This window comes from Pyrenophora tritici-repentis, chromosome 3, assembly GCF_003171515.1.
Source record: "Pyrenophora tritici-repentis strain M4 chromosome 3, whole genome shotgun sequence".
NCBI classification, from domain to species: Eukaryota; Fungi; Ascomycota; class Dothideomycetes; order Pleosporales; family Pleosporaceae; genus Pyrenophora; species Pyrenophora tritici-repentis.
The window spans coordinates 944,108-969,033 of NC_089392.1; the positions used below are offsets into that span (position 1 = coordinate 944,108).

The 24,926-nt window shown below is 51.9% G+C and overlaps 14 protein-coding genes across 14 annotated transcripts; 6 read left to right on the forward strand and 8 right to left on the reverse strand.

Moving 5' to 3' along the window:
- Positions 1-19: 19 nt before the first annotated feature.
- On the reverse strand, positions 20-625 carry PtrM4_077330 (uncharacterized protein; the record flags this gene model as incomplete). Its single annotated transcript, XM_066106260.1, has 1 exon — positions 20-625. One exon carries the CDS (start codon positions 623-625, stop codon positions 20-22), a length of 606 nt encoding a protein of 201 aa, XP_065963198.1.
- Positions 626-5,055: 4,430 nt separating this feature from the next.
- On the reverse strand, positions 5,056-6,235 carry PtrM4_077340 (mitochondrial 37S ribosomal protein uS9m; the record flags this gene model as incomplete). The annotated part of the gene is made up of 2 exons (XM_001940690.2): positions 5,056-5,147; positions 5,332-6,235. The coding sequence occupies 2 exons, from the start codon at positions 6,233-6,235 to the stop codon at positions 5,056-5,058; spliced, it is 996 nt and encodes a 331-aa protein (XP_001940725.1).
- A 223-nt stretch (positions 6,236-6,458) lies between these two features.
- On the forward strand, positions 6,459-6,787 carry PtrM4_077350 (Gst, Glutathione S-transferase; the record flags this gene model as incomplete). Its single annotated transcript, XM_066106261.1, has 2 exons — positions 6,459-6,488; positions 6,551-6,787. 2 exons carry the CDS (start codon positions 6,459-6,461, stop codon positions 6,785-6,787), a joined length of 267 nt encoding a protein of 88 aa, XP_065963199.1.
- An 847-nt stretch (positions 6,788-7,634) lies between these two features.
- Positions 7,635-7,990, forward strand: PtrM4_077360 (elongation factor 1 gamma domain-containing protein; the record flags this gene model as incomplete). The annotated part of the gene is made up of 2 exons (XM_001940691.2): positions 7,635-7,653; positions 7,704-7,990. 2 exons carry the CDS (start codon positions 7,635-7,637, stop codon positions 7,988-7,990), a joined length of 306 nt encoding a protein of 101 aa, XP_001940726.2.
- Positions 7,991-9,246: 1,256 nt separating this feature from the next.
- On the forward strand, positions 9,247-11,251 carry PtrM4_077370 (PDE1, Low-affinity cAMP phosphodiesterase; the record flags this gene model as incomplete). The annotated part of the gene is made up of 2 exons (XM_066106262.1): positions 9,247-9,324; positions 9,449-11,251. 2 exons carry the CDS (start codon positions 9,247-9,249, stop codon positions 11,249-11,251), a joined length of 1,881 nt encoding a protein of 626 aa, XP_065963200.1.
- A 1,191-nt stretch (positions 11,252-12,442) lies between these two features.
- On the reverse strand, positions 12,443-14,173 carry PtrM4_077380 (cytochrome P450 3A10; the record flags this gene model as incomplete). The annotated part of the gene is made up of 2 exons (XM_001940693.2): positions 12,443-13,569; positions 13,627-14,173. 2 exons carry the CDS (start codon positions 14,171-14,173, stop codon positions 12,443-12,445), a joined length of 1,674 nt encoding a protein of 557 aa, XP_001940728.2.
- A 458-nt stretch (positions 14,174-14,631) lies between these two features.
- On the reverse strand, positions 14,632-15,378 carry PtrM4_077390 (SPS1, Serine-threonine protein kinase; the record flags this gene model as incomplete). The annotated part of the gene is made up of 1 exon (XM_066106263.1): positions 14,632-15,378. The coding sequence occupies one exon, from the start codon at positions 15,376-15,378 to the stop codon at positions 14,632-14,634; it is 747 nt and encodes a 248-aa protein (XP_065963201.1).
- Positions 15,379-15,393: 15 nt separating this feature from the next.
- PtrM4_077400 (SPS1, Serine-threonine protein kinase) lies at positions 15,394-15,864 on the reverse strand (the record flags this gene model as incomplete). The annotated part of the gene is made up of 1 exon (XM_066106264.1): positions 15,394-15,864. The coding sequence occupies one exon, from the start codon at positions 15,862-15,864 to the stop codon at positions 15,394-15,396; it is 471 nt and encodes a 156-aa protein (XP_065963202.1).
- Positions 15,865-16,171: 307 nt separating this feature from the next.
- On the reverse strand, positions 16,172-17,068 carry PtrM4_077410 (uncharacterized protein; the record flags this gene model as incomplete). The annotated part of the gene is made up of 3 exons (XM_066106265.1): positions 16,172-16,476; positions 16,527-16,923; positions 16,970-17,068. The coding sequence occupies 3 exons, from the start codon at positions 17,066-17,068 to the stop codon at positions 16,172-16,174; spliced, it is 801 nt and encodes a 266-aa protein (XP_065963203.1).
- Positions 17,069-17,472: 404 nt separating this feature from the next.
- On the reverse strand, positions 17,473-17,987 carry PtrM4_077420 (uncharacterized protein; the record flags this gene model as incomplete). The annotated part of the gene is made up of 2 exons (XM_066106266.1): positions 17,473-17,541; positions 17,598-17,987. 2 exons carry the CDS (start codon positions 17,985-17,987, stop codon positions 17,473-17,475), a joined length of 459 nt encoding a protein of 152 aa, XP_065963204.1.
- Positions 17,988-18,686: 699 nt separating this feature from the next.
- Positions 18,687-19,857, forward strand: PtrM4_077430 (NAD-binding Rossmann fold oxidoreductase family protein; the record flags this gene model as incomplete). Its single annotated transcript, XM_001940694.2, has 2 exons — positions 18,687-18,736; positions 18,795-19,857. The coding sequence occupies 2 exons, from the start codon at positions 18,687-18,689 to the stop codon at positions 19,855-19,857; spliced, it is 1,113 nt and encodes a 370-aa protein (XP_001940729.1).
- An 867-nt stretch (positions 19,858-20,724) lies between these two features.
- Positions 20,725-22,377, forward strand: PtrM4_077440 (ProP, Permease major facilitator superfamily; the record flags this gene model as incomplete). The annotated part of the gene is made up of 3 exons (XM_001940695.1): positions 20,725-21,144; positions 21,195-21,454; positions 21,501-22,377. The coding sequence occupies 3 exons, from the start codon at positions 20,725-20,727 to the stop codon at positions 22,375-22,377; spliced, it is 1,557 nt and encodes a 518-aa protein (XP_001940730.1).
- A 492-nt stretch (positions 22,378-22,869) lies between these two features.
- Positions 22,870-23,598, reverse strand: PtrM4_077450 (ubiquitin carboxyl-terminal hydrolase isozyme L4; the record flags this gene model as incomplete). Its single annotated transcript, XM_001940696.2, has 1 exon — positions 22,870-23,598. The coding sequence occupies one exon, from the start codon at positions 23,596-23,598 to the stop codon at positions 22,870-22,872; it is 729 nt and encodes a 242-aa protein (XP_001940731.1).
- Positions 23,599-24,254: 656 nt separating this feature from the next.
- Positions 24,255-24,878, forward strand: PtrM4_077460 (Cupin-2 domain containing protein; the record flags this gene model as incomplete). The annotated part of the gene is made up of 2 exons (XM_001940697.2): positions 24,255-24,509; positions 24,603-24,878. The coding sequence occupies 2 exons, from the start codon at positions 24,255-24,257 to the stop codon at positions 24,876-24,878; spliced, it is 531 nt and encodes a 176-aa protein (XP_001940732.1).
- Between the last annotated feature and the right edge of the window lie 48 nt (positions 24,879-24,926).

Here is a 24,926-nt window from a genome sequence, read left to right on the forward strand (position 1 = left end):
GAGCCAGCAGGTGTTGAACTCATCCCACAGCTGCAGGCGCTGCTGGTAATACGTCTCGTCGTCGCGGACTAGGCCTGCTACAGTCAACTTCAGCTGTTCGCTCTATCTGGCACGCATGGAAGGACTTACCCAGTGTCTCTGCAAAGTGCAGAAGCCAGTCGGACATGCGGAAGAGCAGTGTGCCGGCCTCGCTGAGGCGGCTGTCACGTACATGCTCAAACGTCTTCTTGAGCTCGCTCTGGTACGTCCGGTAGAAATCGTCGTACTCGTTGCCGCTGTTGGGCTGGGGCTCCGTGTAGGTGCTCTGGGCATAGCCTCCTTGGGCAGGCGCCTGATGGGGATCAGTCATTCCGGCAGCAGTGTAGGCAGGCGCGAGCGCTTCCCGTCCGACCTGGGCTTGAGGAGCAGTATATCCTAATGAGGGGTACTGGGAAGGGACGTTCTGCGACGCAATAGCAGAGGCAGGCGCGCTCGTGGGCCCGCTCTCGTAGTATTGAGGTTGTGCGACGCCAAAGCCGGTGCTCAGGACCTGTATAGCCGAGTCCCTGTTTTGCTGGTACTGTTCCACAGGCTCATACTGCGACGAGGCCGTCGCCGAGCCCTGCGCGCCGGGCACGCTGTACATGATATTCTGGCCATAGGGCGAGTACTGCTGGGGTGCTGCACGCTGGGCCTGCTGCTGCTGTTGTTGCTGCTGCTCGGAACCATAGTCCTGGGCGCCGTAGGCCACACCCGACGGCTGGATCGAGGAGCCAAACTGTGCACCCTCGCCGTAAGCATACCCGTAGCCCTGAGAGCCGGCGCGCGAGGCCGACGAGGGGACAGAGGTAGGTGGGGCGGACGCTGTCAAGGGCGGCTGCCTGAAGCGATCGGGTGCGCTTACCACTGGATAGGATGCATGTGGTGGAAGCAGCGTGCCTTGCTGGCTTGCGTAACCTGAGGGAGTATGCCGTGGCCGGCGGTCATTGTCCATCCCAACCAGCCCGCCTTTATACTGCAGACTGAAGGGCGGTTCGAGTGCCCGGTACGCCGAGGGCGAGACTGGCGGCGTTGCGTAATTGGCCAGCTTGCTGGCTTGCGCGAGGCTGCTTGCAGAGGGTCAGCGCAAGGCGTGGGAGAGCGGACAGCAGTAGACGGGTAGTAGACGGTAGACGGTACGCGGTAGGCGGGAAAGGGTAGAAAATAGGCGCAGGGTAGCGGAGAGTGCAGGCGATGACAGCAATCAGTTGCGCTCAAATCGACAAGGCGAGTCTATTGGCGGGGCGATATGTGGTAGGAATTGGTAGAGCCAGAAAAGAGAAGCTTCGAGGGTGGGCCAATGGTGGTAGATGTATGACGTCCGAAATTGGACAACCAGATGCTTTGCGGTCCAGATGGTTTGGATATAAACACGGCCCCGACGCGTTGACTAACTGGGCCAATGGAGCCCAATGATGCAGCAGTAGAAGCTCGCGCAGCAGTCTCGGCACCCGCCAGGATATCCTCGCTCACTGCTGCACGAGGATGGGGTTGATGCAATGCTCCTACGCCCGGGATTGGTCCTCCCGATGCGGAAATGTTGGAGAAAGATGAGTGGTAGTGTGGATCAGCTAAACACGTAGCCACTAACTGACAGCGAAATTGTCCGGTACTCCCAAGCGTGGAGAACCCTGTGGGCGATGAGCGGGTGGTGAGGCGACGCTTATGCGTGAGATGTTTGAAGGGTAGTCCTTGCAAACCGATCAGTGTTCCAACGAGTCGGACAGAGTAGAGGCCGGCCCAGGAGATCGTCTCAAACAACTTAACGTCTGCGTTCCAGTAGCTTAACGGCCTAAACGGATGATGGCGTTCTTCACGATGCAGTGTCTTGATGCGCACTGGGTGGGGATAAGTACATGCAGAGATGAGTGAAGCGGTCGGTCCGAGACAAGACAGAAAGTGCGACAGATGGTCAATTTGTAATCGTATGCACTGGGCCCACGGCCAAAAAAACAGAGAGGCTTTATTCAAACAGTCGAGGAGATCAACGGCGCCCGTGCGAGCGTCAAGCGTCACGACGAGCAAGCGGAGGCTCGACGTCGGTTCACGCGTGTCCCCAAGTGGTTGCTCCAGGACAAGTCACGCCGTGTGTCCGGGCGAAGGGGGGATAGTGGATATGTGGTCGGCGATGTTAGCCTGGCTGAAGGGGATCAAGAGAAGAAGAGGGCGGGAAGTGAGGATGGAGCAGCGCTACATTGGGAGAGAGCATCGGGCAGGGTGGGAAGCAAAAAGGAAGTAGTCGACAAGCCACGCCGGCGAACAGACAGTAAATACTTGGACCGGGGTTATTGAAGCTAGAGGAGAAAACAATGGTGGGTACCTGAGAAGTGGGTGTGGCTGCAGGTCGGGCGACGTACGGCTGACGAGTAAGAGGAATCCATGAGCTCTAGATGACAGCGACCATGCGAAGTCTCCGATTTCCGATCTGTTCACGGCGGGGCTTGGGAAACCCTGTCCGCCATGGTTACGGATCGCCCATGGTGGATCTGCAGGCGGCTGGGCAGCCACTGCAGGGCATTGCTCGCTTCTACTGCTGCTGTCGTCGTGGGCGGCCACGGGGAGCCATGTGGGCGACGTCGCGGACGCCCGACGCGCCTACAGCATCAGCAACAGCGGCAGTGCTGCGGCAGAGGGCCCATGACGAGACACCAACATCTGTCCTCTTCTCCCCCTCTTCGGAAGAGACAGATGGCGAAGTCCGCACCGCGGCTCCACAGCGGCCAAATGTCGCAGGTTGCTGAACCAGGAACACCTCCTCTCACCCAGCCGGCCTTGGCAGGAAGCGTGAAGGCGCGCCACAGCTTTCGCCCGCCAGTTACGCGTGTAGACGACGACGGTGAGAGCTCCAATTGCGCGTTTCCGAGCCCGTCGCGCGCACGTTTCACACAGCATTGCTGGCTCGGCTGCTGAAGCGCGCCTGATGTTTTCTGGCCTGTCAAATCATCAAACCAACGTCGAACCCTCCCAGCCTCAGCGTGCGGCTTCTTCCAGGCGTATATGCCAAGGGGGGGAAGGGGGGACAGCGGACAGCGGGCGTCCTGTGTGCTGTGTGATGTGTACATGTTGCGAGCGAGCGCAAGAAACTACCTTTAGGGGCTGTTCATTCGGGCTCCATACTCGATCCGTCGTCCTCTCATCTCTGCAATGCTGCAAGTTCCCGTCGACGAACAGGGATCGCTCGCCTGTGGTAGATCGTGCTCCAGGCAAGCCAATCCTCAGCCTCACTCGTCGATCCTGTCTTGCGGATACGACCTGCCTCTTCAGACGTACTGACTGACGCAACACGCACTCAACACGCGACCTTGCGATGCTCTCTCCAGGCACACTGCGACTCCTCGAATCTTAGACTTGGCGGTACCGTGGACCTAGCGTCTGCTCGGCCACTGCTGCCGGCCAACTTTAGTGGTGCTTTACCGCAAACCCTCCGTCATCGACACCACGGCGCATGTGCAAAATCAAAATCCAAACACTAACCATGCTGCACTGCTCGCGCGCGCACTCATACACCGCCTGAACGAGGTCATTCGCGCGCCAGAGACATGCCTCAGTGCGCCAAATGCATTGCGCACTGGGCCGTCCGGTCAGACTTAGCATGAATGTTCCATTCACGTGGCCGTGCGAGATTGCAACCTTCTGGAAGGCGGCCGAGGGGGCACAGCATGGCTTTGCAGAACCTCGTCCATCGCCTAATCAAACCAACGTCGTTCAAATTGCCCGCTTCGGGCCCCATCACAGGCCACACGAGTGCGTCATTTCGGTACGCGCGGTTGGCGATCATTCAGTGGACCCGGCTGCCGCATCAACCTCCACCACCACCGCCCATCGTGAGATGAAAGGACCGCGGCGAACATGCTTCGAGAAGGTTTCACTTTCTTCGATAAACGCGTGACTCGTGATACGACTGCCGCTACTACCCGCTGGAAAAAAACATGAGCAGAACACGGTCTGACTCGTTTACGTCTTCTGCTTTGCTCCTAGCAGCGAGCAACAAGGATCGCCAGGGCGTGTTTCCTCGAAGCCAGCCATGACCAAAACGGTCGTCTTGTCTTGCTTCTTGCAACTATCCTATCACACTATAAGTGCACATCCCTGATCAACAGCTCCACCAAACAGCGTCTGCTTGCGACATGAGCCGTGAGCCGGAACGACCGAGAGAAAATAGCACTGGCACTGCGATGGAATCCCATTGGCCGCCTTATGGCCGTGTCCAAAAAAAGATACCGCATGCGAGTCAACATCTCAAATTCTCCATGACATATTTTCTGGCCGCTATCAGGCCCAAACCCCGGCTCAATCGAAAATATCATGGGCGGTAGTTGTTTAGATTCTGTAATCGGATGGCGCACTTGCACGCACCCAACTCTGCGTGTACAATTCTCCTAGTTTGCGGTATTGATCGGCATAGATAGACGTGATACCGAGGCTTAATGCAACGCGGCCGGATCAATAGTATCAGAACGACCGCAAGACACATATACTGCTTATTGTGGCGCAGTCCCCAATACGAGCCGATGAGCTGATGTTCCGAGACGGCTGTCAAGCCTGCCAGGAACGGACCGAGAAAGCAATAACGAACAGCTCCCCGGCAAGGTTTACCCTATATGCCTGTCAGCGATGATGTCGAACCTGGGCCTAGGGCCGAGGTATGCAGAACAGGACATGCCGGCCCAAACGCGTCTCAAAGCGTCAGGTACGCGAACGTCAGCGCCAGTGCTGATTGGAACATCAAAAATTCCTGGTATGGAGTGAAATATACCGTCCCACATGAAGCGCTTGGTGCGCAACAATGCACTGATGCCCTTTCCCTTTCCCTTTCCACGCAATGTAGTTGCGAAGTCGTGTTTCCGTGATTTCAGAATGTGTCACCAAAAGGACTTTCAATGCTCAAGCAGAGGTAGAGAGGCCGTGCTCGGGTGTGTACAATGCTTCTTCTGGACATGTTCACGAAATGCTTCTGTAAAACTGTGTTGATAGATTCGCCTATGCTCATCGGCCAACGGCCAGCCATACAAGTACAAGGTACAGACAACCAGTCTCTCATCGCTTGACCCAGGTAGGCATCTTGCGCGCTTTGACGTGGCCTGGCTTCTTTCTCTCCACCTTCCTTGGGTCACGAGTGATGGTTCCAGCTGGGGAGTGGTTAACAGTCAGGTTCGAAACAAGGTGGCGCGACATGTTTGGCATTCTCAGGGGGGTTGTTTGGGGTAAGGTGAACGTGAGCGGTGAGCGTCCCGCATTGACTGTACCCATGGAACGACGGAAAAAGCAATGCTGGCAAGAAGACGACTAGACTAAAGAAACATGCAAACTCACCTCTTCGTAGCGCGGGCTTCAGCGCTGGTTCATGGACCAGCAATGCTTTAGCCACTGCTAAAGTCATTGCTTCTGCCTGACCAGTCAGACCGCCGCCTTGCACCAGTGCAAAGACGTTGTACTTGTCAAGCCGCTGAGTAGCCTTGAGTGCCCACACAGCGCTCTCCCGATGGTGGAGTCGTCCGAAGAACTGAGAGAGGGATTTTCCATTAACAAGCGCCTCTCCCTCCCCCTCCACCAGCCAAGCTACAGCAGACGACGTCTTCCTCCGCCCAACACCCTTGGCGCGCCCAAGCTCATCAATTACACCAGGCTTTGGCTTGATGTCGCCAGGCTGGTTTGGCTTCTTGTACCGCAGCATGGCTTGCACCACCTCTTCTGGCATGAGCTGGGGGTGTATACGGTTCAGCCTCCGGAGTATCTGCAGCATCCTGTGGTAACGCGCCGTCTTGACCGGCTCGTTGGTCATGATGCGGTACTGCTCAATCGTCTTCCACGCCACCTTGGGTGCCTCTGTAGACGATATTATGGGCAGTGTAGCGACTTTGCGCAGTAGGGCGGATAGCGAGAGGAAGTCGTCGGTGAAGGTAGGCTTTGCGCTGAAATACGACGGTGATGCTGGGACTACGCGCAGCGTTCGCAGTAAGTTCTTCTTCTCGTCTACGCCACCTTCATCTTTTGCGGCAAAATCAAACGCCGGTGCCGCAGTAAAAGGTTCCCGTAGCTCTTCCTCGGTAACTTCTGCACATCGCGGTGCCGTGGTGGAGATGCATCGTGATATTCGGGGTTGAGTTTGGAGGCTCCATTGAGCGTGTCGTATGGTCCATTGGCATTGGGGCCTTTGCCGGCTTCCCACGACGTCTACCGCCCTCCGCAAACTGCGCGAAAGCTCCCTGCTTGCCATTATGAACAGGAAATGCGCCGTGATGGCCTGTCAAAATTGGCAGCAAGTGACGATGAACATTGCACGACCCACATGCAATTGCTTGGCGGCAAACTAAAATTACGGTGGACTGTGCACCAGCAGATTTCTGCTGGGTAAAGAGCCCCGCGCCGTCAACCCAACACCCTTTTTTCTTCATCAACACCCGCTTCCACACACTGATTCCACTGCCAACTCTGCAATCATGTCTTTCGGAAAGCTTTACAGCTACTCGGTAAGTTTCCCGTCATACAGCACGCAAAACCAACTCAATGAGTTCTAACAGCGTGTTAACAGGGTAACCCGCGCACCACCTCTCTCCTGGCGGTCGCGAAGGAGAACGGCCTCGACATTGAGTTTGTCGAGACTGAGCCTGCCAAGGGTGTCTCAACTGAGTACCTGAAGCTCAACAAGCTCGGCAAGGTCCCTACCTTTGAGGGTGCTGACGGCTTTGTCCTCTCCGAGTGCATCGCCATCGCTGTCTACCGTAAGTGCTACCCCGCCTGCCTCTTCGCCCCTAGCTGCATAAAATGATGTGGAATGTATATCATTCAGTTATCCCTGTCTGAAAACTATTGTTGAAAACTTACAATTCTGATTTGCCTTTATCCTACCTGATTCATCCGACGATATTTTGGCCATGACTCAGAGCTGACGGATCGCAGTTGCCTCGCAGAACGAGAAGACCAGCCTTCTTGGAAAGACCAAGCAGGACTACGCCACCATTCTGCGATGGATGTCCTTTGTCAACACTGAGGTCCTCTCCCCTCTCGGTGGCTGGTTCCGTCCCATCCTCGGCCGCGACCCCTACAACAAGAAGAACGTTGAGGAATCACAGAAGGCCGCCCTCAAGGCTGTCCACGTCATCGAGGAGCACCTTCTTACACACACATACCTCGTTGGTGAGCGTCTGACACTTGCCGATATCTTCGCTACCAGCATCCTTGCTCGTGGCTTCCAGTACTTCTTCGACAAGCAATGGCGCGACTCCAACCCCAACGTCACTCGCTGGTACGAGACCATCTACAACCAGTCTAGCTACTCAGCCGTGGCTCCCAAGTTTGAGTTCATCACCGAGGCGTTGAAGAACGTCGCACCAAAGAAGGAAGGTGGTGAGAAAAAGAAGGAGACCCCCAAGGCCGCCCCTAAGCCCAAGGAGGAGGCTGAGGAAGAGGAGGAGGCTGCGCCTGCTCCCAAGCCCAAGCACCCTCTCGAGGCTCTGCCCAAGGCTACCTTCGTCCTTGACGACTGGAAGCGCAAGTACTCCAACGAGGAGACCCGCGAGGTTGCCCTCCCCTGGTTCTGGGAGAACGCCAACTTTGAGGAGTACTCCATCTACAAGGTCGACTACAGGTACAACGATGAGTTGACCCTCACCTTCATGACCGCCAACTTGATCGGTAAGCATATCTAACAACCAAGACACAAGATCGTTGCTAACTCTGTGTAGGTGGTTTCTTCACTCGTCTCGAGGCCAGCCGCAAGTACCTCTTCGGCTGCTGCTCCGTGTACGGCATTGCCAACGACTCCATCATCAAGGGCGCTTTCGTCGTCCGTGGTCAGGAGGCGCTTCCCGCTTTCGATGTCGCTCCCGACGTTGAGAGCTACGAGTTTACCAAGCTCGACCCCACCAAGGAAGAGGACCGTGAGTTCGTCAACGACCAGTGGTCGTGGGACAAGCCCCTCGTCGTCGGCGACAAGACCTACGAGTGGGCCGACGGTAAGGTGTTCAAGTAAACGCTTCGCTTGCTTGGTGAAGAGTTTGTTTTGATTTATGATGCGGATGAATTACGACTGGGTATGGGACGGATGGAATGAGGGATGAGAATTCATGAGATCATGTTGGGCAGCCTTTGGTAGATCAGCGATACTACCACGGCCGGATAGAGGCTCGGAAAAGCTGCACAAGAAAAATCATGATACCCAACCAATGACTCTCTTTCGCGTCGATATGTCAAACATGTGATTTGCTTTGTTGTGGGTTGTGCTTCAAGCTACGCTCAGCTCATGGTACCTAGATGGCCAAACTTTTAGGGTTTCGTGTGACATGATGCTGCATCGTCGCCTGTCGCCTAGACTGTCAGGCGTTCACAACCCCAGATCTGGGCTCACAAGGGGCGGGGCAAAGAGCGCAGCAAGCAGAGTCGTGGCTGGGGTTCCCCAAGCATGCGATTGGCCGAAAACGGACAAGGGAGGAACAGCGCGAAGGAAGGCTCCAAAGAACGGCGTGGGCAGCCGCATAGGTGCATGCGTGTCTTTGATCCTCGAGTCCTTTCAAGCCCTCGAGAAACTTTGCTTTTGCTTTTGCTTCTAACCATCGGCTGCACATACAATCACCGCGCATCCGACGACAGCCTAGCAACGCCGTGCCGGGCCTACTTACGGTGATTTGTGCGGCTCCTCCGGTAGTCTTCAAACTGCCCTGTAGGCGCTCGTGTTGTCGTCATTCCAACGACTGTCGCGTGAGCTGGCATATCGGATTTTGGCAGCTTCCACCCCGGACCCAGATCGAGAGTCAGAAATAGTCTCAACCCCGGCTTCCTGCGGCAGCTGCTGCTGGTTCGAGCGCTGGGGCTTTCACGCTGTGTAACAAACCCCTCGACTTGCACAACCGAATCGCAACCATTTGGCTTGAGACATCTGGATTGTGCAAATTGCTGCAACTAAGGAATTTCGGTTTGCGTCTTCAAATACGAGAGAGGGTACGCGGTCATACTTCTAGGAGCAAACAAGACCCTGGACTATCCGAGACGCCGACACACGACAATTACAGGCACGCGAGAGTTCGAGCGGTTTCTTGTACAGACGTCGGGTCGCTAACAGTAGCTTGTCGTTCGCTGCAGCGGAGGTTAAGAAGTGTGTCGTCTGCACGCGTGGCTGAGGCAAGGTTCCGTGCTGCAGGCCTTTGACAAGCTGTGGGGAAATATACGAGAAGACGAGTGAGATCAAAGAGAAGGCACGACATCAAAAAGGGAAAAAACTTGACTGTGGGAATGAAAGAAGATGATGGTAGAGTGGTCCGGAGGTCTTCTGGACACTCAAACGAACCTGCTATTCAAGTAATATGCTTAGTAAGTGTTTAATGTGCTGCATTCGCGGTCATTAGCCTGTTGGCATGGCTGGCAATACGCCATGTCGCAAATACTGCATCTTGCTGCGGATACCCCATTTTGGAGCGGAAACTGATTTCAACAGGGCTCTGGGGGTGGACCAAGCGAAGACAACGTCACTGGCTTTCTAGTAAGGTCGACCGCAACACAGTGGGCGAAAAACTCCGTCATTGCTGTAGATGCAGGTTCCCATCTCGCATCCATCACCCGCATATTAGCGAAGGACTTCCCGCTCGTCTCCGAACCGGACCCGCCTTTACCGTCATCTCGGAACGGTAACGCCAACAGCAATGGAGCTTACGACCATTCCGAATCGCCGTCGCCAGGTGCCGCGCCCGTCTCACCTTCAGATGACGAATCCGAGGCTGACACGCCAAACTCTGAGAGAGATCTGCCTGTCACCATCACGACACTCAAGCATGGTGCGTTTGCGGGTCTGCCGTTTCCGCATCAGAGTGCTAGGGCAAATGCGCTGCATGTTGTAAGGGAACATATATCGACATATCTCATTACACATCCGCATCTCGATCACGTGTCAGGCTTCGTTATCAACACAGCAGCTTTTCATAACACGTCGCGACCAAAACGACTAGCAGCGTTACCCTTTACGGTGAATGCCATAAAGATGCACATCTTCAACAACGTTATATGGCCAAATCTCACAGACGAAGACGGTGGTGTAGGTCTCGTGACCTTCCAGAGACTTGCAGAAGGCGGTAATATTGCGCTAGGCGAAGGAAGCGGGAGAGGATTCATCGAAGTATGTGATGGTCTAGAGGTTAAGGGATTCAAAGTAAGCCATGGACATTGCATGCAAGGACCGGGTCATGTACATCGCGGATCGAATGCCAATCTTCTGGAAACATCGAGCGCACAACACCCAACTTCTGCCCATCAGTTAGACGGCCAAGAGGGTCGCTCCATGAGCTTCTCGTACACGTCGCAAAGCGCACCTGGTACTCCTGGCTTGAGCGGTGCAGATACAGGCCGACGAGCCAGTGGCACCACCGTCCCACCACCCCAACAATCATCCGAAGATCACTGTGTAATCGACTCTACCGCCTACTTCATTCGCACTGAATCGACACCTACTACTCCCAAACGCGAAATCCTCATCTTCGGCGACGTGGAACCAGACTCTCTATCCCTATCCCCACGCACCTCTCAAATATGGTCCGAAGCCGCGCCCAAGATAGCCTCTGGCATTCTAACCGGCATCTTCATAGAAGTCTCTTACACAAACGCGCAGTCCGACGCCGTCCTATTCGGCCACCTAGCACCCAGGCATTTGCTCGAGGAACTGTGCGCACTTGGCGACATGGTCAAGGAGCGCAAGAAGGAGACAGAGCGGGAGAAAGAAGAAAATCGGACAAGAAAGAAGAGAAAGCGAGCCAGTAACACCTTGCAACTGGATGGTCTAGGAGAAAAAGACCGCGGCAAACGTCTCGGTGTCCCCAAAGGCATCGACTCCCCCATCTCCTCCACCAACCAAAACATCAATAACATCAGCAACGACGACGACGTCATGAGCGATTACCCCACATCCCACGGCGACACGGGAACGCATACGCCCAACCCACTCCACTCCTCGCACCACCAACACACCTCTGACCCTCATGCTTCCCACCCTTCAGCCCCCGCAGCGCTAAACCTCTCGTCCGTATCCGCGGAACACAGCCGCGCCATGCTCTCTGCGGCGTTTGACTCACCGCTGAAAGGCGTAAAAGTGGTGATTATACATGTCAAAGATACGTTTGCGGATGGGCCGCTGGTCGGCGATCAGATTCTGGAGGAGTTGAGGGAGGGAGAAGCCACATTGCAGGAGCAGGGTAGGGGGTTGGGTTGTCAGTTTGAAATCAGTGTTGCCGGGGGGAGTTATTGGTTTTAGGGTGGGGGCGTTTGACGATGATGATTATAGGAATGGGATAGGATGAAATGGGCGGTTGGAAAGGAAAATTTGGGTGATGTAGCGTGTGGGTTTATTTATTTGGCGGAGTTTTTCCCTTTTAGTCATGAGGCTTCGGCCGAACGTTTTTGCTATGCGGATTTTTTGTCATGTCATGTCATTTTCATCTTTTTCGGGCGGGTAATTTGGGTTAAGGTATGCAGTGTGGTTAGTGCGGGATGCACGGTAGTACTTCGCTGGTTATGTCGACGGCTGTGGCAGGGGAAAAAAGGATAGATTGATGATATTTTGCTTTGGAGATAGACTAACTGACAAAGACATGATTGCTCATGCATGAACCTTTTTAAGTCCTCCGCTCCGATATCGGGGCTGCTGTGGTGTATATAAGTTCTGCCCCTCTTCCTGTTGCTTGTCTTCTTCTCTACACACATTCATAAATTAAAAAGCTTGTTCTAAAAAGTAATAGAAATTACGCTAATGGAGTTCTTCCACTCTATTTTTCTTCTCTAAAATTCAATATACAAAACACCGCATATAATGTTTGCCGCTACTTCTCTAAAATAAAGATGATGTGAGGAAGTGGACATGATGGCCTATGTTCCGAGCCTAACACAAACCGTTACTTCTTACGTCGTATAAGTGTCCAGATATTGTTTCTAAAACAACCGGTACCAAACCGCATGTCTACTTTTTACATTCCTCTAACTTTTCATGAAAAAGCGCGTGAAGAAGATGGCATGTTTGCTCTAAAAGAATGAGCCTAGATGATGATGTGAGGCTGCGGTGCTCATGAGGTAAAAAATATCGGAAATAGGATCTTAATGATCTCATGGATTGAAGCTTTCGAAACAAGTTCGCGATACCTTGGATTAAGGCTTCTGGGTAGGATGTAACAAGGGTATATGCAAACCTGTAATGTGCCGAAGTGTGGTACCTGGATTTGGTATGGATGTTGAATCGAGTAGGATATTCACATGAACGAAATGGTTTCCGGAAAAGAAAACGGTGGAGATGATGTTATTGAGCAGTGTTCATTTGACCCCTAAAGTTCATTAAAACAGCTAATGTGTCATATCGTCGACGACTCGCATGAGTGCAGATGCTCAGCTCCTCATCGTCATATCTGCAGTCCAGATGTGATCCATCTCCAGGTAACTTGCCCAGTAAATCGAATCACTCATACTCACTATCAGAGTCATCACCCGCATCCCCTCCACGTTTCACACGCTTCGCCCCACTTATCTCCCCATCCCCACCAAACCCCCTCTTCCCATCAAACTCCTCCAGCATCATCGCCTCAAAGTCATCCACGTCATCCAGCTCAGCCGCATCACCATTCATCTCCCTACGCTCACCATCACTATCATCGTCGTCGCCTCCTCCATCAACAACCCCATTCTTCCACCCCCAAGCCTTCTCGCGGTAACAAGGCAAGTCATACTTGCTATGCTCATGATACCGCTTACACCACGCGCCCTCGGTGCTCTCTTCAATCTTGAGCGTAAGGTTGCGCCGCAGCATACGTAGACCAGTTTGCATAACATTGAACACAAGCTCAGCATGTAATCCCACGCCCGTGTTCACAGTCGCCGCCATAATCTTCTCCGTCTTATCGCCGCCAAGAGCCAGTGCATCAGCCCACAGCATGCGCGCGCCGCACTTGGTGTCTGTGTGCTTGTACAATATGTTTAGCAGATTAGGGTGGACGGCTGTGACATCGGCATCGAGCTCGGGGTCCGCAATGGTGAGCTCGTAGTCCTTTGGATTGAGGTCGAATTCCGAAAATATTTTTTTACCGCGTTTCCACGCTTCCTTGGCTTTGCGCTTCCGTCCTTCGAGCACTTTGTTGTGGCGCCATGTTGCGTCTTTGGAGTCGCTGCGCTGGTCTTTGTCTCGTAGTTCGTGGAAAGCGCGCATCCAGGTGTCGGCGATGACATCGCATAGGTCCCATTCTTTTTGCTGGTAGGCGAGGAGGTAGATTTGCACGAGGGATTTGGCACTGTAGGGCTGGGGGAGCTCGGGGTTTTGCGCGTTGGTGAGGCAGGGGAGGTCGAGGTGGATCTTTGTGGTGCGTTTGAGGGCGTCGAAGATTTGGTATGCGTCGCCGGTTTCGGGTACGTAGGTGGGTGGTTCTTGATGGCTTGGATGTGCTTGCGGTGTGTTGGGGACTGGGACATATTCTTTGTCAATCTTTGGTAGAGGCGTGTTCCAGGATGCCTCAGTCTGGGGACGACGGATAGCTCTTGGAGTTGACTGCTGCTGTGATGACAGGCTTGCCTTTCCGTGGTGTGACTCGTAACCTCAAAAATTCTGTCAGTGGTCTGTATATCCGGATTTATGCAAGGGGATTGTCTTACTTGAGTCGCTCGCTGAGTTGACTCCATCATCTACACGATCAGAGCTCTGGTCGATCGTGTAGCTGCTATCCTGCACATCATCAAAGTGTAGTGGTTGTTTGACGGTTCGCCCAGTGCGGGTCGTGAACGGTGTCGGAGTATACTGTGGAAGCTCATCTGTATCGTTATGCTGCGCAGTGACGGCCGGTTTGGGGTCCTCAGCCTCAGTGAGCGCCTTCGTGTTGAGCTTGAGCTTCAACATGGGCTTTGGCGCACTCTGTGCAGCTTTGGACCGTGGTGTCGCTGACTTTGATGACCTGCCTCGGGCACTACCACCTGCAGGGTTTCGTCCCCTCGGTGCAGATGACATGGTCTTCTGTCTGTTCTTTGGCGCGATGCTGGATGCTGCGAGTCCGTGGGGTGTGGTTGAGGCGCTGTTCTGACCCTGTGGTTGAGCTTGCGAGTGGAGCGGCTGAGAAGTCGTTAATGAAGCTCCTAAGTCGAAGGGAAACACGTAGGGAGAAGGTTCATTGGGCGCTACATTGCGCATTGGTGGATAGGGCGCCATTGCGCACGAGGGTGTGTAAATGACAGAGGGACAGAGAAAGGATACTAACAGAGAGAAAATTTAGAGGTTGAATTCAAGAGCACTGAGGTGGGTAGTGGCAAGTTAATAATACAAGAAGTTGGGGCTCGCCCAGGTGAAAGTGAGTGAGTGAAAGTGAGTGAGAGCTCCCTTGGCGAATGACATTCACCAACATGACACAATAAGAAGAAGAACGTAAGATAAAATATAGAACTTGACATACTGCACATTGCTGATTACACTTTACGTCATGATCTAGAGAAATCTTTCAGTTGCTTACTGTCCAGCAAAAACGACGCGAAAGTGAGAAAGAATACTGACTTGCAAAAACGATGAGTAGCAATGCGGCGTCTATGGCGAAAAAGAGGCGCTAGCGATGGTTTGAGAAGCCCTAACCTGTTCTTCCGCATCCATAAGGGGTATTAATCCCATGGCCACCTCTAACATTTCGCAGCTCTGTTGTTTGTCTGCGCAACACGCCATGCCATCGAACACCTGCTTGAAGACATCAGAATCAGTAACACCTGTCCCATCCTCCCCACTCTCGGGAACCATATCCAGCAAATCTCGTCGAACAGAATCGAGAAGATATTCGCGACCTCCTCGAGTACAGGAAGGAAGAGATGCAGTTGGCTTGCAGTGATGCGGGTTCGGTGATCCGTATCCAGAGCGCGCATGATGACGTAGTTGAGCAACCTACTGTACACCATCGACTTGGTGTCCGACGGATTATCAGTGCGCGTCCGCGTAACTGGATTGAAAGCCATCAAGAAGCACATGTCCTTATAAATGCCAATGTATTCTATTCCTACAGGGACGCACAGATTGGTCTCGAACCACTCGTTGATGTCGATATTCGGACTCTCCCGAACCTCTATGGGCAGGTATCCCACTGCAAGCTCATGGACCATACACCCCAGCGCCCATACATCGGACTCAGGGCCATGGTGATATGATGCCTCAGGTGGCTGCCAGCCGAACGTACCCATGTGGCCCAACGGGATCCTAGGTGAAGGTTTGATAGCCGCAGCTCCAAAGTCAGCAATCTTTGGCAGAGGATACTCCTCTCCCTTGGGAGGAGTAATCAGTAGAATGTTTGCGAGTTTGATATCGCCATGGAATACACCACGCTCGTGCAAGAAGGCGACGCCGGAGGCAACGTGTTTAAGCGAATGCCAGATAAACATCTCGGGAACACGGCCTTAGAAGCTAGTCGCATAGTTCAGCATGTCACCCACAGGGCAATACTCAAAGACAATCTTCAGAGGTTGACGGAGATATGTATGGTATCGAACGATGTTCGGATGATGGCCCAGGTACTTCAAGACTGCCACTTCGTTGGGTGTTGACTTTGTATCGTGGTTGACCGTTTTGAAAGCCACTATTTTACCAGATCGTATGTCAGTATAGAGCCCTACGTCACCGTTCGCTCCAGAACCTAGATGGCGGATAAGAGAGTATCGATCGTGTTGCTCAAGATCATGGTAACTACCATCAGTGTTAGCGTTTGACTTGTTCTTGCCGCCGTTACCGAGGTTAAGTTTTCCCATTGCCAGCACAACATTTCCAGCGGCTTTACCGAGCTTCTTGAAATGTGCTGATTCATGACGCGTTTCGTTCGATGATAATCCAAAGTTCTTGGCAGAACGTCGGAGGCGCTGAAGAATTCCCATGATTTCTGTTAGCACGAAAATCGGTTTTGGTAGTGTGAATCGATTTGAACATGTAAGTGAACAGAGAATGCTGGTTGAGTTCGAATAGCAAGGGCTGAAAGATGATTACATATTGTATTAGTTTATCCTGGCCCCCGATGTCACTGCATAACATTGCTGTGAGAACAATGTTATTACTCAACTAATAGTATAGTTAAATTTGATATGTCAAAATCACGATTGGATTTTATGCCTGTGTGGGGTTGATACACAGTGCACACTTCGTTGCACAGTGTGAGAACTATGGCTATGAAGTTCCGGCAACAGCCTATCTACTGCTCCGCCTCTCTTCGAGAACTAGAGGAAGTGGTTGAAGATGTAATGTAAAACAGTCGGCTTGGTTTTCGATAAAGTCACAGCACGCCGCTTCTTTACCAGGCGCGAAGGATACCGTAAATCGTTTGAAGACCATGGCAACAACCATACGTAATTGCAGCATTGCCAGTGGCTTCCCAGCGCAACTGTATGCCCCGTATCCAAAGGGTATAAATGCATCTTTTCGGAGAATAAGCTTGGGCTGGGTAGACCAACGTTCAGGGATGAAATCGTTCGGATAAACAAACGCGCGTGGATCTATGTTGTCAGCTCGGTCCTTGCAATGTAAGATATGAGAAGAGTAGTACCTCTTTGTAGCGAATATGTCGGCGTTGTTACATTCATATTTCCTGGAATGTATCTGCCAGCAATCATGGCACCTTGTGGAGGTGTCAAACGCTGAAGACCCGAGGGCACTGGCGGATACAGCCTCAACGTCTCATTGATGATGCCTGTCAAGTAGGATTTGTTGACCAAGTACTGATCATCGATGATACCACCTAGGGATGGCAAGTCCGAGAGCTCACTGTAAAGTTTTACCTGAATTTCGGGGTATCGGCAGAGCAGATAGCAAACATTTGCCACTGTGATTGCGTTTGTGTCGGCGCCGGCAACTACGGCCAACTTAGCCTCGCTGAGTGTGTTGTTCTGGAAGCCGCTGGACTGCGAAAGATAGGTATAGATGTCAAAAGTATTAGTTTGCATCTATACGCGTCAGCAGACAATATACGAAGCAATCTAACTGGCATACCTTGCTGCGTGCATGGAGTGCGGCATCGTACCATATATCCCTGTCTCTTTTACTGTTCCGAAGCTTTCGCAAACCCCTAACAAAATGAAGTATGGGCATGTTTATCAAGAAAAATCCAAGCGCTTTGTGTCCTTTGAGGAAGTCCGCCACTATTGGACTTCTTTGTTTCGTAGTCAGGTTGTCAAAAGACTTTCCAAACGTCAAGTCAGATATAACATCGAAAAAGAGTTCCAAAAAAGTTCCGCTGACATCTATCGGCTTCCTAGAGGCTGCATGTTTGGCGAATATGCTCATGGCAATTGCGTAATGCGTAGTAAGTCGTGGTAAATACCCCTGCAGCACTCCCATGACTTAACTTAAGGTCCATGTTCTACAAATTTTTTGCTCACCTGTTGTCTGGAAGGCTCTATCCCAGTACTTCCGTTGCTCTCTATGCAGATCGTGGTCGCGGATGAACTGCAAGGTATGCAAAGGATAAGTCTGATCATAAAACTCGCCTTTTCTCATTTTGGTCCTAGGTCCATGAACATCAACAATCGCATCTGAGTGGCATATAGATATCTCCCTAGGTCCTATAGAACGTCAGTTACATCAGGATAGGACCACGTCTTCACTCACGAATTCGTACAAAGTCCCCATACTGATCGTGTAGACTGCGCAACTTAACGTAGAAGTTGAGATTCGGAATGTTCTGTTTAAAAAGCCATAGGCTTGTTACTCGAGCAGCTACCGGTCCCGGGAATGACTTTAGAGGGTGCAGGATTGTTCGGTATACGGTCATTGAGCTGAAGAGGCCACCGAGAAGAAAGATGTTGTAGGCGCTCGCTACGGCGAGAGCTGCCCAAGATCGATCTCCAACGTAAGCAAGGACAATGGCCAGAATCAAGTAAGATGCGAAAAAAGAGCTGAAGATGCTGATTGTTCGTCGATCCCACTCATAGTTGGAGAAGACGATTGCGTGAAGCAGAACACCAGTAAGGAAAGCGACAATGAGATTATAGTCATCGTTGTGAAACATCTTGACGTTCCTGATTGCGAGATGTACTCAGGCTTGGATCATACCTGTTGATACGGCTAAGGTATCGGAATCACCTTCATTGCAACGAGTTGAAAATGATTGTGATTGTTTTTGTTGTTCTATGGAGGTGGAGGGAGGTCGGCAGTAAGGCAGCAGCCAGAGCTCGGACCACACGGCTTAGTCTGCCGTATAATCCAAGCTCGTGCATGCAGCAACCAGCTGCCTTATCTACCGCAGGTTCGATTCCCAACAATACCGTCCACGCCTCTGCGTTGGATGCCTGAACCCTGCTCACATGTCAGTATTTCCGGTTATCTCTATTTCCGGAACTCGTATGAGCCCCTGTTCCCACCACGCCTCTTCCCGGATTTTCTCGAATACTTGACTTCCCATTAAGATTTCCAAACAACTGTTCTGTTTCGTGAAATTGGACAGCTACTTAAGAGATGTAATGGACGAAACGCGGGGGTGGACGAAAACCGGAATGCCAGCTAGCCAATCAGCGTCGGGACCATCACCCACCTGATCGGGTTATTGTTCCGCTTTTGCGGAGTACATATGCGGAGTGAAGTACGTAGGCATATGTACCATTGCTTACCAATAGATCAATATATCAGTGACCATTCCTGCTCTCGTAGATATTCAGACGGTTGTCCAACTCTTAAGTGTTAAGCGAATCGCGACTTTCCTCAATACATCATGTCAGACTCACAGAAGCGCATTGGGCTAATCGGCCTTTCCGCGAAAGGGTTGGTGCCTACCCTAGGTAGGAACATATCACAGCACCAAGTAACTGACAGCTGATAGTTCTTGGGCAACCCGCTCCCACCTGCCATACCTGCAGGGAACCTCCCACTACAAGATCACAGCTCTTCAGAACAGCTCAGAAGCCTCTGCCCAAGCAGCAGCGAAGAAGTACTCCTTAGATGGGGTTGCAACCTACGACAATCCAGCATCAATCGCAAAAGATCCAAATGTCGATATTGTAGCTGTCAGCGTTAATGTGCCTCAGCACTACGACCTCATTCGCCCTGCGCTTGAAGCAGGCAAAGACGTCTTTTGTGAATGGCCTCTGGCTCGTGACCTAGCTGAGGCCAAAGAACTAACGCAATTGGCGAAAGAGAAGGGTGTGAAGACCATGGTTGGATTGCAGGCTCGCCAGAGCCCGTCCATCATAAAAGCAAAGGAGATTATCGCTTCTGGAAAACTAGGAAAGATCCTAGGAACGACCATGTTCGGTCATGGTCTCATCTTCGGTGGTGTCATCCAGGAAAGCTTCATCTACGGCCTACCAATCGAAGCAGGCGCAAACCTTCTCACCATACCATTTGGCCATGCTGTAGATGCACTATGCTACGTCCTGAACACTGAGCTCAAAGACGTCTCGGCCACGCTCAAAAACAACTATCCCGAGATTATGCTCATAGACGATGCCTACAAGCCCATTGAGCTCAAGAAGAAGACGGCGCACGACTTTGTCAGCATGAATGCCACCCTCATCAATGGCGGCGGCAGCGTCGACGTAACTTACGCGCCGGGTTTATCTCGCACCGGCCGCGACTTTTGCTGGGAAATCATCGGTTCAGAAGGTACTTTAATACTCGAAGGACCAAAGATGGGCGGTCACGTGCAAATGTTCCAACCCACCGTCAAGCTTGCCATGGGGCAGGCAGAGGAAGCAGAAGAAGTCGAAGTCGAAAAGGCTGCCGACACGGCTTTCAACGTGGGCAAGGCGTGGGATGCTTGGAGTGGCGTAGGACTTGACAAAGGGTACAGTGTTACGACCTGGGAACAGGCACTTGTAAGACACGGGATGATCGATGCCATTTATTGCAGTGCAGAGAAAGGCACACGTGAAAACTATGTGTAGTATGTATTATTGAAGGAAAACATACCGGTAGAGAGCGGACCGGATATTGCCGGATTCGGTTAGCGCGGGGATCGCGGAAGTGGCGTCCCGACATCTGCATCGAAAACACAAAATTTCTCTTCCACATCATTCCGCCTCCATGCTGTTCTCCATCCCGTCAGCAGTGAGCACAAACTTCCTGCATGTCATCTTCCAAAAAACCCTGATCCCAGCTCCGCTATATGGCGGAGGTGTCAGCACTTAGTGTTAGCATGAACAAAGAGTTCCCGCTCGGGAAAGCCAAGGCAAAGGCTTGGCCCTCGCTTCCACTTTTCGTTACGTTATAGTTTAGAAAGTTTGGGTCGATCATTTAGTCAAAGAGCTTGGAAACCGTGATGTCACTTTGTTGTCCTTGCCGCCGCTTGGTCATGGGTCATAAAACTTCGTCGCTGTGGTTGTTGGCGCCATGGGTCTTTTTCTTTACTCAGGGTGTGTCATCACAGTACACCAAGACTACGCCAGCGACCGTTGGCCATTTGACAGAAAGCTTGTTTACGTGAGAAGCTTCTTACTAAGCTGAAACTACTACTGGAAAGGGTAGCAGATAGTTCTCGAGGGTGTGTAACGGGTGATAGCTAGCAGCTGCGGCAATTTCCCGTACCAAAGTCATCTGAGCAATATTGAGCCCATAGGAAGCGATGATTGTTTTGGGCTAAGGGGATTGCGTGCTTTCACTCTTGGACCCTGTTGTTTACGCGCCTTCCGCCTCTTCAACACCTAACGGAGGGGGGTTAGCTACGAACACTACCTCAAGTGCAAGAGCTAAACCCACCGGACCACTTCTTCCCCGCTCCACCTGGGCACTCAACTGCGTCCACTCATCGCACCATGGCATCTCTTCCGCCCATCTTGCGCTCCGAATCGAGTCTGTCTACGCAAAGCAGCAACAAAAAACCCCCACCAGAGTCCCCAACTCCAGCTACATCAACCTACAACGATCCCGAGTCCACACCGGAGCCTGTCTTTCTCACATGGGAATCCCCAAGCGACCCCGCCAACCCTTTCAACTTCTCTCTCTCAAAGAAATGGCGCACCACGCTCCTAGCTTGCTTTATGACCTTTGTTGTGCAGGTCTCTGGAACAATGTTTACCTCTGCCGCTGAGCAGATTAACGCCAGTTTTCACGTCAGTGATGAAGAGTTTCCACATTCGTATTGGCCGGTGTTGAGCTGGAACCTAGGAGGTGCAGCGGCGCCGATGCTGGGCTTGCCCCTGATGGAGAATTTCGGAGTGCGATGGAGTTATCTTGTAAGTACTCGAGGCCAAGGGAGGATGAGATGTGAGCTGACAATTAGCAGGCCATCTATGCAGTCTTAATCATCTTCATCATTCCGCAGGCTCTGGCGCACAACTTCGCGACATTGATTGTTACGCGCATCATCACGGGTTCCTGCACGGGTGTGCTTGCGAATATCACATCGGGGATTGTGAGTGACATGTGGCGGGCTGGTCGAGCAAAGAGCTTCAGTACTTCGGTGTACATCTTTGCGCTGCTTGCTGGTCTGAACATGGGTCCTGTGTTTGGGAGTCTAGTTGTAAAGTACACTACTTGGCGATGGTAAGTCAGGAACGCTCCCTAATGAATACAACTAACATCAATCCAGGATCTTTTTTGGCCAGATCATATTCTACAGCGCTTTGATACCGATACTGTTCTTCTTGCTCCCAGAGGTTCGACCGGATGTCATCCTCGCCGAGCGCGCACGACGTATCCGAGCGACTACGGGTAAAGAGGTGTACGCTGAAGCCGAGAGGGGGCATACGAGTATCAGTGAGATCGTCAAAGAGACACTTGTTCGACCGACGCGCATGCTTTGCACCGAGGGCGTCGTTCTCTCCTTCGGGCTATGGAGCGCATTCTGCATTGGAACAGCCTTCATGTTCACGCAATCCATCGTCCAAGTCTTCTCTGAACTATACGGCTGGACCTTCTTTGGCACAGGACTTGTGCAGAGCGCTGTCGTGGTTGGGGAGCTCATCGGCCTTGTTGCATCCTTGGTGCAAGATCGAATCTACTTTGCATCGGCAAAACGCAACACTGAAACTCCCGGCGAGCCAATACCTGAGGCCCGACTTTACCTCAGCATACCTGCTTCATTCATCGGATTGAGTGGTGGATTGTTCTACTTTGCGTGGACATCGTACTCTTCGATACCATGGATTGTACCCAGCATATCGCTTGCTTTTGTGGGATTCGGCATGTTCTGCAGTACGGCTGGCTTGACAGCGTATGTTTGTGATGCATATGCAAAGTATGCTGCCAGTGCGATTGCTGGTATCGCGTTTCTGGAGAACTTCATGGCGGCCTTCTTGCCACTTGCTACGCAGAGCATGTATCGGACCCTGGGATTCAATTGGGCCAGCAGTTTGCTGGGTTTCGTTGCGTTGGCGCTGAGCTTTATCCCGCTGGTGTTGTTGCGATATGGGCGGAAGATTCGAGAGAAGAGCCCATTCATGAGTGAGGCTGGATACGAAGAGTAAGGGGGAGGGGGAGGAACCCGCAGAAGTCGCTGCAAGACATGATTGTGTTAAACGTCGTAGATAAAGCAGCAGCAACTACCCTTAGTCGAAGATATACTCTTCGATAACTCTTTATATAGTCTTATTATACCCTCAAGTACTATAGTACTCTCTTAATTAAAGGCTACCTAAAAATTCCGCTCTTAAATGAAAAAATATATAAACGATTACAGCTACAATTTGACCCTGATCTGATATTGAACGCCCCAACTAACCTTTAGGTACGAAGGCTGAGTTTCAGAAGTTTTCATGACGTGGATTCAAGAAAAGTAATGTAAAGCAAGGAACTATAATGGAGTAATGAACAGAATGGCAATACATTAGCCTGTAAAAGGTACGCATCATGCTAGCACTCTGTACCTATGACTTTTTGTGATGCCAGCCCAAACCCGAAAACAATACCCAGATATATCACCCTACACCCATAAATTTTATTTGTCATCTCAAGATCCCCTAATCAAGGGTAGGTGCCAACGCAATAGCAGAGAACCTAAGATCCCCGCCCTTCTCACTCTCAATCCTCATCAGCCTTCCAATACCCTTCTCCAGCGCCGCAGGACTAAGCACATCCTCATCCTCCTTTAGCAGCCCCCGATCAAGCGGACCCTTACGATCACCCTCCAGCTCCCACAAATGGCCATCCCTTGCCTTAACAAATGCCACAAAATGTTGCCCGTTGTTCTGACCCACAGGAATCTCATCCGTATCACCTTCCTTTGCCGCAGCCCTATGCGCCTTCTCAAACGCGTCGGAAGCCTCGAGCACTTTTGCGCGCTCCTCAATGCCCTTTGGTATCGCGTCCTTGCGGATGTCATCGAGCGTGGAGTCTGGACGGATGTACTTTGAGGCTTCGGTGTTGAGGAGACAGTGTACGAGACCTATGCTGCCACATGCGTTTCCGATGATTTGTCTGAACCAGATGACGGGTTCGTCTTCGCCTTTACCGGAGTACTCGGGCTTGTCTTTGTCTTCGGCTGTGCGCGCTTCGTTCCACGTGGGTGTGAGGGGGATGATGACGAGGAGTGCTAAGACTGGTCTGGGGATGAAGGCTAGTAGGTCGTCGTCGGTGAGGGACCAGATGTCGCGGAAGGAGTAGACGTTGGTGTCGAAGCCGAGATCGCGGGCTAGTTGGTTCATGACTTCTGGGTGGTTTTCCAGCATGGTGAAGCGCTTTTTGGCCATGGTGGGCGGTTTCTTTTTGTTGCAGTTGTTATTGATTCAAAATGTGTGGTTTGGAAGATGTGATTGTGGATTGTGGATTGTGGGTTATGGGAAGTAAGATGGTGAGTTGAGGGAAAAGTGGTTCGTTGTGTTGCTTGTTATAAACAAATTGCCCTGCTAGGCAACTCTGAACGCGTAACGAGCCTGTAGTTTGACTGAGGCGTCAAGGCAACTGCATCTACGCGCTTACACACAAAGAGCAAGGTGGGTGCTGTCCGACCCGCTAGTACTTTCCCCGCATTACTAGCACCTATGTGATCGGTAAACGCGGGGCTTCCCAGGCAGCTCTCATGAGCTACCTACACATTCGGACCGTTTCTGTAGACAGCACGAGCATGTAGTTTATTGATTGTGTTCGGAGGATATGTTCCTAGAAATGTTTACGACAGCCGTGTTGAAGAGTCCTATAACTTGTATTCGGAAATGATGATCAAAGTTGTGGCTCTCCAACCGGCTCTCCGTAACTTACCGTTCTATGCAGTCATGCAACATACCTAGCTGAAAACATCCAAATCTATATAACTAGAACCTAGAGACTTGTACTTCCTTTATTCGTTTCCTTCATATTTCAACATATCCCAGAATCTCCCTCCCATCCCAGCCTACCCATCACCACCATGGACGACGAAGCCCGCACCGCCCTCTCAACCATGAAAATGCCCCGACGCGCCATAAACTACGTACCCGCCAAATCCGGCGAGACGCTTATTCTACCCAATAACCTCATCTGCCGCATCATGGAAGATGGCTCAAGAACCGACAACCGGATTGGCTCTGCCGAGTTCACCGTACCGCCGAATACAGCAGGCCCGCCTGCGCACTGGCATGAGATGCATGATGAGACATTTTTGGTTACGCAGGGTGTTATTAGGGTATGTGTGTTTATCTGCTTACTTCTGGGGTTTGGCTGGGTTGTGGGATGATAGATGAGGTCGCGGGAGTTGATGGTATTGACGAAAACGTAGTTTCATGCCCCTGACGGCGCTGCAATCGATGCCAAAGAAGGGGACTACATAACGGTGCCGATCCGCGCGCCACATACGTTTTCGAATCCGACGGATGAGCCGGCAAAGTTCTTTAATACGTATACGCCTGCGTTTTATATCGATTACTTTAAGCGGCTGGCGGAGGCGTTCAAGGAGGAGGGCAAGTGGACAAATGAGAGGAATTTGCAGGTCATGAGTCAGTTTGCTACGTTGCCGGCCGGGGAGATGCTTGCGGAGGCAGAGAAGAAGAATTAGAGGGATGTTGAAAAGAGTGCTGGAAAGAATAATTATCGCAGTTGCTAT